This window comes from Phascolarctos cinereus, unplaced genomic scaffold (genome assembly GCF_003287225.1).
Source record: "Phascolarctos cinereus isolate Bilbo 61053 unplaced genomic scaffold, phaCin_HiC Scaffold_2;HRSCAF=192, whole genome shotgun sequence".
Lineage (NCBI taxonomy): Eukaryota > Metazoa > Chordata > Mammalia > Diprotodontia > Phascolarctidae > Phascolarctos > Phascolarctos cinereus.
This window is the reverse complement of record NW_027555625.1, coordinates 236,257,246-236,268,280: the sequence shown is the minus strand read 5'-3', so window position 1 is coordinate 236,268,280 and position 11,035 is coordinate 236,257,246. Positions and strand designations below refer to the sequence as shown.

The 11,035-nt window shown below is 39.3% G+C and overlaps 1 protein-coding gene across 8 annotated transcripts in view; it reads left to right on the top strand.

Annotated features, from left to right (window-relative positions):
• BCAS1 (brain enriched myelin associated protein 1) overlaps nt 1-11,035 on the top strand; it is a 154,597-nt gene that overhangs the window by 10,852 nt on the left and 132,710 nt on the right. For all 8 annotated transcript variants that reach the window (XM_020984252.2, XM_020984249.2, XM_020984247.2 and 5 more), the window contains 2 exons: nt 7,297-7,373; nt 8,379-8,457. In XM_020984252.2, the coding sequence (XP_020839911.1) occupies nt 7,302-7,373; nt 8,379-8,457 (151 nt within the window). In that variant the 5' untranslated portion in view covers nt 7,297-7,301. The remainder of the gene's footprint in view (nt 1-7,296; nt 7,374-8,378; nt 8,458-11,035) is intronic.

Here is an 11,035-nt window from a genome sequence, read left to right as displayed (position 1 = left end):
TCCAGGGGGCACTGAGTGATTATGTGAAACCCCCGAGTCACACAGCCAGTATTTGTCAGAGGCCAGACTCTAGTCCAACCATGCCTTCCTGGCTATGTTGACTCACTACAAAAGGCAGTCACAACTTTAAATAGTAATAGCCAAGATATGAGAGAGAGAGACAGAGAGAGATGATAAAATACAACAACAACAAGATCAAAGGCATATGGTGGGGCAATGTAGCACTAGAGGTCTAGAACCAAGGAACCCATTCATTAGTATTCCCAGATCTCTTTAGCAATTTAAGAGCACCAGAAATAACTTCCCAAGATGTTGATGGTATATTCCATGTACATGAACATTCAGCATCATCCCCACCTCTCCAAACAGGTTATTCCCATTCCTTCTCTTGAGCAACAGCAAATCACCATTTCTGTGGATTCAATAATTCCCAAAATAAAAGTAAAGTAATGATGGTGATGATAAATTAAGTAGTAGTAGTAGTAGCAGCAGCAGCAGCAGCAGCAGTAGCATTTATACAGTACTTTAAGTTTGTGAAGTGCTTTATAAATATTATCTTATTTTATCATCATAACAACCCTGGGAGGCAGGTGCTCTTATTACTCCATTTTACAGATGAAGAAACTGAGGCAGACAGTGGTTAAGTGACTTGCCCAGTGTCACACAGCTAGTGAATGTCTGAATTTGAACTCAGGTTTTCCTAATTCTAGTTCTAGTGCTCTATGTACCATGATACCTAGCTAAAGAAAAATTACTACCAGCTACCTTCATCAATCTCCATGTTCCCCCTTTGATTTAAAAAAAAAAAATCTGTGCTCCATAAATGGAGCCTTTAAGCCAGTTCATGCTCAGTCCCTTGTATAAACCTTCCCTGACAATGTCTTGCAAGTTGCAGATGATGCTATCATAAGTCTGACCCTTTACTCCTGCTGTCTGCATCCGTTGCCATACAACATCTAGCGGGTAGGAGGCTGACTGGCCAATGAGACCAGCGCATGCACCAAAAATCATTCGCTCAAAGGGATATGGCTACGATCGTCCACTGTGTTCACGGTGAAGTTTCTTTAGTGTTTCATAGGTGAAGAAGCTCAGCCCAGCATAAGGAATGACTCCAAGGATTGTTGGCATAAAACCCCTGTACAAAGTTTTTAGACCCTCTTCACGGGACATCTGGATGAAAACATTTAAGAAGACACTGGTCATGCCATTGTTATTTAGCTGTGAAATCACAATCCTGGGGCCTTTAAGGCAATGTGGTTATGTTGGAAAGACCACTGACCCAGAGTCATAGGGATTGCAGGATTTAGAAGACCTAGGTCCTTCTTCCACTTCCACAACCTCCTAACTTTGTGACCTTGGACAAGTCATTTCTCTCAATTCAGTTTCCTCTATAAAATAGGGATCATGACATAGACACCACCTACTTTTAAGGGGGCAGCTAAATGGTGAAGCAGATAGAGTGTCAGGCCTGGAGTTAGAAAGACTCATCTGGGGGCAGCTAGGTGGTACAGTGGATAGAGCTCCAGCCTTGGAGTCAGGAGGACCTGAATTCAAATCTGGCCTCAGACACTTGACACTTACTAGCTGTTGGGCAAGTCACTTAACCCTGACTGCCTCACCAAAAAAGCCAAAAAAAAAAAAAAGACTCATCTTCCCTAATTCAAATCTGGCTTCCGACACTTCCTAGCTGCGTGACCCTAGGCAAGTCACTTAACCATGTTTGCCCCAGTTTCCTCATGTGTAAAATAAGCTGGAGAAGGAAATGGCAAAACACTCTGTTATCCTTGCCAAGAAAACCCCAAATGGGGTGACAGAGAGTCAGACATGACTGAAATGACTGAACAGCTACAACTTTTAAGGGAAGAGAGAACTTAGATGTGCATTTCAATTCAATCCGTCAAACATCTATAAAGCACTAGAATGCCAAAGCACTGTGCTAAGTGCTGGGAGTACAAAATCAAAAAGATAAGATAGTCCCTGACCTCCAAGAACTTTGCTGTCCGCTACAGGAGCTTCCTCTCATTTTTGGAGGGTGTCTGGCCGTCAGAATCTACCTGTGATTTCGTTGGTGTAGGAAACTTCTTTTACCAAAGTAGTTTGGTATCTGGTCTACAAATTAGAGAATCATTGTGAAGTTAAGTAATTTGTTTGAGATTAGTAATAATAATAATAAATAGCTAACGTTTATATAGCATTTACTATGTGCCAGGCACTTTGAAGATTAAGCGTTTTACAATTATCTCATTTGAGCCTCACAACAACCTTGGAAGGTAGGTGCTATTATTATCCCCATTTTGGAGTTGGAGAAACTGAAGAAGACAGAGGTTTAAGTGACTTGCCCACGGTGACACAGCTAGTAAGTGTCTGAGATGAGATTTGAACCCAGGTCTTCCTGACTCCAAGCCCAGCATTCTATCGACAGAAATCACTAGATGAGGCTTTTAAGACAGGAGGTATAGGAAATCGCTGGATTAGACTTTTAAGGCAGTGTCATATGGACAGGAGATATCAGAGGCCGCATTTGAACCCAGGTCTTTCTGACTTCGAGGCCAATTTCCTATCTACTATGCCACTGTGCTTCTTCAGGTATCATTATGATGAGACTTTAAAATGAGACTGGAGTTCCTTGAGATGCTTTCATGATTCCATCCAAGCTATGTTAGAATCCAGAGGAGTGTGGCCTGTGATCTGGAGATATAACTCCTTCTCTTCTGACAGAGGATCCTGCTGGCATCTCTGCTCCCCCTGAGGCCGAGCTTTCAGTGTCAAGATAAGTAATAAAACTTGTCAGTTTTGACCCTTGAAAGAAACTCCGATCACTGAAAAGTCATAAAATACTTACTGTCCCCTGTACACCTGGGCCTTGGGTGTTCGGTCCCATCTTCCTATCTACTTTTCCACAAAGGTCTTAAAGACCAGGCTGCGACTAGAAATCTGACAACCCTTCCCTTGTTCCTGCAGAGCCCAGCTCCCCAGCCACATTCCCACAGCCATGTCAGATCTAATGGAATCATTTCTGCTAATACTAAAATTTGTCTATAGGTGGCAGTGACCTTTTACTTTTCCTTCAACATAAATCTACAACAGTTCTTTCCTTTCCATAAAAGAGAGGAAAACCATTTCACAACATGTGAACCACAACTGTTAACTCAAAGCAATATCATTTGGGCCCAGCTTGCAATTGCGTAAGACTTGTGGCTTAGTTTTTCCCCCCCAGAACCACACTTTCCCTCTCGGTTGTGCAGAAACCATTTGTGATACATAATACCCAAATTGCTAGAGCATTAGATAAGCTTGAAGAGAAAACACAACTATCTAACTATCTAACAGTTGTGCAATGGAAAAGTTGCAGCCATATTTAACAGATTTCAAACCTCTCCCATCCTCAGTAAGTGGGCAGAGTATATCCTCCAACATTTTCTTTAAATGTAGTCCTCAGATTCTGGGAGACTCTATAAACATGGATTAGATGAGATGGCAGAGTGAATTGAATTTTGGACTTGGAGTCAGAAGACCTGGAATTAAAGCCAGAAGGATTCTTAGAGATTATTTAGTCAGATATCTTCAATTTATAGATGGGGAAACTGATGCACTGAGTTGATTCAGATAAGGTCATTTCACTTGTACAATTCGACTTACACTATAGGATCACTTCCTGCTCTAAATTGTTACAATTAGCCTGTCATTTCACTGAGCCTCGGTTTTTTTTCATCTGTAAAATGAGAATAATACAGCAAAATAATTAATAATACTTTTGCAACCTACCTCAAAAAAATGCTGTGAGGAAAGCTCTTTGTAATCTGTAAGATGGCATAGAAATGTGAATCATATCCCCTAATAGATAAGGGGTCTAATAATGTGAGATAAATGGTTTTCAAAAGGAGAATTTCAACAACCATATGAGGGCATGTTCTAAATTACTCATAATAAGAAAAATGCAAATTAAAAGAACTCTGAGGTTTTATGTCATACTTCATGAATGGGCAAAGGCGACAACAAACACAGAAGCTCTCAATGATAGGAAGGCTATGGGAAGATAAGCACACTCATACTCTGCTGGTGAAACAGTGAATTGGTTCAATCATTTGGAAAAACCACTTGGAATCACGAGACAAAAGTGATAAATATATGTATGCTCTTTCACCCTGTGATCTCATTATTAAGCATACGCCCAAAAGAAGAAGAAAGAAAGATGCTAATTATTTACATGTTGCTTCCCCAATTAGAATGGGAGCCCCCTGAAGGCAGGAACTGTTTGTGCCTTTCTTTTTATCCTCAGTTCTTAGAATCACAGTTCCTGGTACATAGCAAATGTAATAATGTTTGTTGATTGCTTCATTAGTTAATTTAAAACAGAGTGGGCCACCATTAGCTGGGGCTTGGAATACAACTGAACAAGCTGTGATGTATTAATACAATGAAATATCATGATATAACAAAAAAAATAGATATCATGGCTTAAGAAAGAAAAAAGAGAGAACAAAGAGAAATTAACAGAACTAGAACAATTTACCCAATGACTGAAATGATGTAAATAAAAAGATCATGAAATGGAAGGCAAAGTGAGTAAAACAAAGAAAGACTATAATGGTTCTAGAGAACAGATAATGAAACAACCCTGCTTCCTCTCTATGGAGAAGCAGGGGACCAGCAGGGCAGAGAATCACATTAACTTAAGACATGGTCACAGCACCCGTTGTTTTTGCTTCGTTACGAAGAAGAATTCAATTGGGGCTGGGCTTTCAGGTGGTAGGAGCAAAGGGCAGGGAATGGTGTGTTGATTACATACAGAAATGACTGATGGAAAGGCATTTAATTCTATCAATGCAACTTTTTTTTTTAGAAAAATGAGCTTTACTTATTGAGATATTGTTAGCTCTTCCAGATTCATAAAGAAAATGAAATGTTATATAGGATTATAGGATTTAAAGCTGAAGGTAGCACCAAAATCTCCCTTTACAGGTAAAGACTCAGGCCTATAGTGGTTACATGGTTTGCCATAGATCTAGTAGTTAAGTAGCAAATGTATTTAGAATTTGAACCTAGAGGTTTTGATTCTAAACACATAAAATCCCATCTTCCCAATACCTTTATACCAAAAGGTAGGTGGCAAAGGGAATAGACTGGGTCTGCAATCAGGAAGACGTGTTCAAATACCACTTTAGACAATGTGACCTTGAGCAAGTCACTTTAATGTCTATCTGCCTCAGTTTCCTCTTCTGTAAAATGGGGCTAATAAGAGCACCTATCTCCCGAGGTCGTTGTGAGGATCAAACAAGATGATAATTATAAAGTGATTATCACAATGACTGAGACATAGGAAGCACTACGTAAATGTTAGCTCTTACACTGTTGTGGCCAAAGTACAAATTGCTCTGTCTGTTTCAGTTACCTTATCTGTAAAATGGAGATAATAATAGCAAGTACCTCCCAGGATTATTGTGACGATAAAATGAGATGATATTGGTAGATCACTTTGTAAGCCGTAAAGTGCAATATGAGTGCTAGCAATTAAAAAGATTAAAAAACAGATATGTATGTTGTGTGCCTTTAACATAGATGGCTTTCCTTTTAATGAGCAATGATGAAATAATGTAGTTTAACTTGCTTTTTGAATACAAGAATGGTATTTAAGAGTGAGTAGTGATTGTGTGATACACCAAAAGCACGGTATGTGAAGGGAAACACAGAGTATTTTCTGGGAGTATCATAAACAACCTCATGAAATGAAATGTTCACCTTGGAGACACAGTGCTACCTTCCAAATCTCAGCCTCGTTACTTACCACCAGGAAATTCTGCCTCTCCAGACCTCAGTTTTCTCATCTGTAAAATGCGGGGATTAGACCAGATGATCCCCAAAGCCCTTTCTGGCTCTAAATCTATGATACTAGGATATCTGGAGCAACTTTGAACAGGTTCCTTCCCCTCTCTGGGCCTCAGTTTCTCCATCTATAAAATAAGGGATTGTACCAAAAGATATCTAAGGCCCCTTCTAGTTCTAAATCCTTTGATCTCATTAGCTTTATTACATGGTACTTGTAGAAAATAACTATCAATTCTCCAAATTCAATTACATACCGAATTTCCCACTGCGATTTGGCAATAAGGTTGGAATTTTTTTTCTTTCCTAAATTCAGACTGCACGCTACTTTTGTTGCTAGGGAACAGAATCATGCAGCAAGGATAAAAAGTCCTTAGAGACTCGTTAGCTGTTTTCACAATAAATCAAAAGTTCTGTTTTCAACTCTGCTAATACCACCTGAGCAGAAAACCTCTTGTCAAACCTGCCCAGCAATAGGAGATTCTAGAACTTGGTCATTATAGCCCAGTGTGGCCATATGCACCTAAACAGGAAAATTTGCTTCAGGTAGCAAATGTATTAATCTTTTCTCCTCCCAACTACCCCACTCTAGAGTTTCCTTAAAGTTATACTTTTGGCTCTGCTCTTGAATAAAGTATTATTATGGTGGCAATTTTTTTCCCAGAGAAGGGGTACAATTAAGGATTACAGCTGACTTCCTCAAATTCTACTAAACATATTCATCCAAAAATTGAATATAATTGAGTGTTCATTCCCTGAGGATTCTATTGATCAGATAACAGTGAAGATGTTAGGGGGAAAAAAGAGGCGAAAAAAGAGATTTGGGTTCATATCTTAGCTCTATACCTATGTACTACTCATTCAACCTTAGCTAGCTAGTCACTTTCCACCTCTGGTCCTTAGTTTTCTTTTCTGTAAAATGAGATTGGAAAGAACAGCAGGGAAGATTGTGTTCAAGGTATGTGCCAATGGACTGAACAAATTACAAAATTTTCAGCATGATCATTTACACATTAGAAATCAGAAAATGTTACAAATCAGGATTTGATTTATTGTTTGGTTGATTGTTTAAACATAAGAAAGGTATGGAGAAAATGTTAACAATGCAGGTTAAAGATAAAGGTGCATCATGTCTACAATTTTCTCAGAGAGCCGGTTGTTAATCATTTACCAGCACCCCTCTGCTCAGTGGTCTTATTCTAGCCCTTAATTTATGATTTTGTGATTTCTAAGGTTTTTTCCAGTTCTGACATCATATGTTATAAGGACTCTTCCAGCTCTGACATTTTGTGTTCTGTGTTCTAAGGTTCCACCGAGATCTGACACGCTGTAAAGTGTATGTTCTCAAGTCCCTTCCAACTCTGTGAGCAACAGTGACTTGTTAGTTGAATTTAATGTGCAAGATTTCTGAGGGATTGTGTTTTTAGGAAGAAATAAATAAGACTTCTGCTTGGTGTTTTTTTCCTCACACAGCCACTATGGGAAATGAATTGAGTGTTCCACAAAAAAATGAAGAGAAAATGAACGAATCAGCAGCGGACTCTTCACAGGTAGCCTGGAAACATTTCTGTTCCTGTGACTTGCAATGTTGTTTTTACTGATAGGATAAAATCTCCAGAAGGCCCCAAGCTGAAATACCCAAATGAAATCATCACAAATGAAATTCCTCTGTTTAGCATAAAGCTTTACCTCCATTAAAATGTAGATATCCTTAGAAGGGGTAACTATAAACTATTGCCATTTATACCTTACTATGAATTACCCATCTGGTCTCCCCGGCCCCTTTATCAAAAACTGCTTTTTGATCATTCATTCATACTGTTGTGTAATCTTGGGCAAATCCTTTCCTCTCACTGGGCAAATCACTTTCCTCATCTGTAAAATGAACAGATTTTACTAGCCGATTTCCAAAGCTCCTTCCAGCCCTGGCACTTTACGATTCTTTAAAACTTCAATCATCATTTCAAGTACATATTTTCAAATGAAACAAATTATGGCTTTCATAAATAGAAAAATAAATTTAGACAACAAAAGACCATTTTCTGCCAAGTTAGCCTGGGATCCTAATATTGAGGAGAGTGGACTAACTCCACAGAAAAAGAAGATCAGAGACACAAGGGACATTCCTCACCTACTTTACAGTTTCATTCCTCTAGTCCTAATTGCTTGGTTATTCCCTTACCACTAAAACTGGGATCAGAAAACTTTGAACTGGAAGGAACTTTAAATATTATCAAGTTCAAAGCTTTCATTTTACAGCTGAGTAAAATGAGACCCAGAGAATGTGCGACCTGCCCCAAATCACACAGTTAATAAGTAACTAGTTCCCGTAACAGCTTGCATGTAACATTCTTCTATTAAGTTCCTAAGTCACAGTAGTCTGCTGTGGTTTACTTGCCTAGGGCATAGCAAAAAGTTTCTGGAAAACCATAATTTAAATTAAGTTTAGCTGTGGAGAAAGTTCATTGGTGGCATTGATTACCACATGTTCTAATCTAAAAGCAGATTCCTTTTCCTAAGGAGGCTGATGCACATTAGAGTATTTGCTCTTTCAGATTGCTCCTGAATCTGGATGTGTTCAAAATGGGCTGCCTGCTACAGAGTCGGCTCTCATTGTTCAACAGAAGAATGATGGTATGTACACGTGTAGCTCTCAAATGGCAACTAACCCAACTTAGCAGACAAAATGGAACAGAAGGACTTGTGTTTGTGCCTTTGTACATGTACATGCACATGTGTAATTTGAAAGCACCAAAATCTTGCATTTGCCCCCCTTACTATTTAAGCCTGAGAATTGAAAGTGGATAAATAACAGCTCCCATTCATCCAAAGTTTTTCTTTTTCATTCAACAGTCAATAAACATTTATGAAGCACCTACCAGGGGAAAACAAAGAAAGGCAAAAGACAATCCCTGCCCTCAAGGAACACACAGTCTAGTCAAAGAGACAGCATGCAAACAACTATGAACGGATAAATTATGTACAACATAAAAAGGCAATAATCAACAGATGGAAGGTACTAAATTTAAAAGGAATTGGAAAAGGTTTCTTGTCTTCCTTGCAACAATTCTGTATAGGTAGTAAAAGTATTATTGCCTCCATTTTACAGATGGGGAAACTGAAACTCATGGAGACAGCTAGTGCTTGATCTAATGCCAGAAAGACCTGAGTTCAAATCCCGACTCAGATACTTACTAGCTGTGTAACCCTGAGCAAGTCACTTAACTTCTCTATCTGCTTCAGCTTCCTCATTTGTAAAATGAGAATAATAATAGCACCTGCCTCCCACAGAAAGTTAATGTGAGGATAAAATAAATAAATATTTATAAATGCACTTTGCAAATCTTAAATCACTGCATAAGAGTTAGCTATTATGGAGGTTACATGACTTGTCTTAGGTCATGCATATGGTAAGAACTAGGATTTGCGTGCGGGTCTTTTAAGACCAAATCTTACACTCTTTCCATCACACTACCCTCAACGTATAAAGCTATTCACATATTCTCAAAGGTGAGTTTGGTCAGTGCAGTGGAAGATTTGCTTCTCCATATTCTGCTGTCATTGTAAGACTATAGGATCACAGATAAAAGAGAAAATTCCCAAGTTGTGACCAAATAGGACATTGAAGTATCTTTGGTTTCCTATCAATCTAGAAGTTTCAATAAAGACAGTACAGAGAAGTGGAAAGAACCTGGATTTGGAGTCAGAGAAGGTAGGGTTAGAAACTAGGGTTAATAAGACGAGAGGCTTGGTATAGAGGGCCTCTAAAAACCCTCCCAACTCTAGAGCAGTGATGCTCGATCTATAATCATGCCCAATTCTATGTCACTCTCAGTTTACAAAATACTTCCGTCACAACAATCACGCATATGTATCTGTATAGGTTTGTGTGTGCCCTTAGCACAGTGCCTGGAATATGTCTTTGTTGTTTAGTCTTTTCAGTTATGCCCAACTCTTCATCACCCCGTTTGGTTTTCTTGGCAAAGATCCTGGAGTGGTTTGCCATTTTCTTCTCCAGCTCATTTTACAAATGAGTAAACTGAGGCAAACAAGGTTAAGTGACTTGCCTGGGGTCACACAACTAGTACGTATCTAAGGCTAGATTTGAACTCTGGTCTATCCTAACTCCAGGCCTAGCACTGTATCCACTGTGCCACCTAGCTATCCTCATCTGAAATATAGTAAAAGCTTAATTTATGCTTTTTGATTGATTGACTGACGGTGTGCCTGTGTTTCTGATAGAGCATGAGCTTACTCTCAGTAGGGATGGTTCCATTCTTTGTACTTGTAACCCCAGGGCCTAGCATAGTGCCTGGGACACCATAGGCATTTAATATGTTTGAATGATTGATTTAGTTTTAGACTAGAGCTATGATTTCATTGCAGCAGCTAGGTGATGTAGTAGATGGAGTACTAGGCCTAGAGTCAGGAAGACACCTTCCTGAGTTCAAATCTGGCCTCAGACACTTCTTAGGTATGTGATCCTGAGCAATTTACTTAATCCTGTTTGCCTTGGTTTCCTCATCCATAAAATGAGCTGGAGAAGGAAATGGCAAACCACTCCAGCGTCTTTGCCAAGAAAACCCTGAAAAGGTTCAAGAAGAGTCAGAGATAACAGAACAAAACAAAATTATTTCATTAGTATAGAGAACTCCTACTGAAGAAATCCTCTACATCCATGCAAATCCTCTCCTTTGCTGTAACTTATAGCCTTAGAGAGTTTTCTAAGGCGGCGAGAAGTTAAGGGACATTCTGAGGATCATACAACTGACGTGCGCCGGGTCTTCCTGATTCCAAGGTCAGGTCTCTGGCACATAGCTAGCAATATATTATGGAGATCTGGAGCTTAAGCAGGATCTTTTCTCAAATATTTTCCCAGCTTTGTCAACTGTGCTTAATAAAATCATCTATTTGAACCATTAGCAAGTGACTATTCCCTGATGGCATGTTCTTTGGTTCAATCTTTGGAACCTGAGAGAAGGAAAGCTTTGGGCTCCATTTTTATGCAGCTAACATGCTGAGGACCTCCTAGGTAGTGTAATATAGTAGAAAGAAAGCTGGCCTCAGAGTCAGGAAGACCTGTGCTCAAGTTCCATCTCTGATACATACTGACTGAGTGACCCTGGGCAAGTCACATATAATTTCTCAGTGCTCTAGGCAGCTCTCAAAGACTGTTAGGTTGTAGAGAGATGTTGTGCTAGATTGGTAGAGG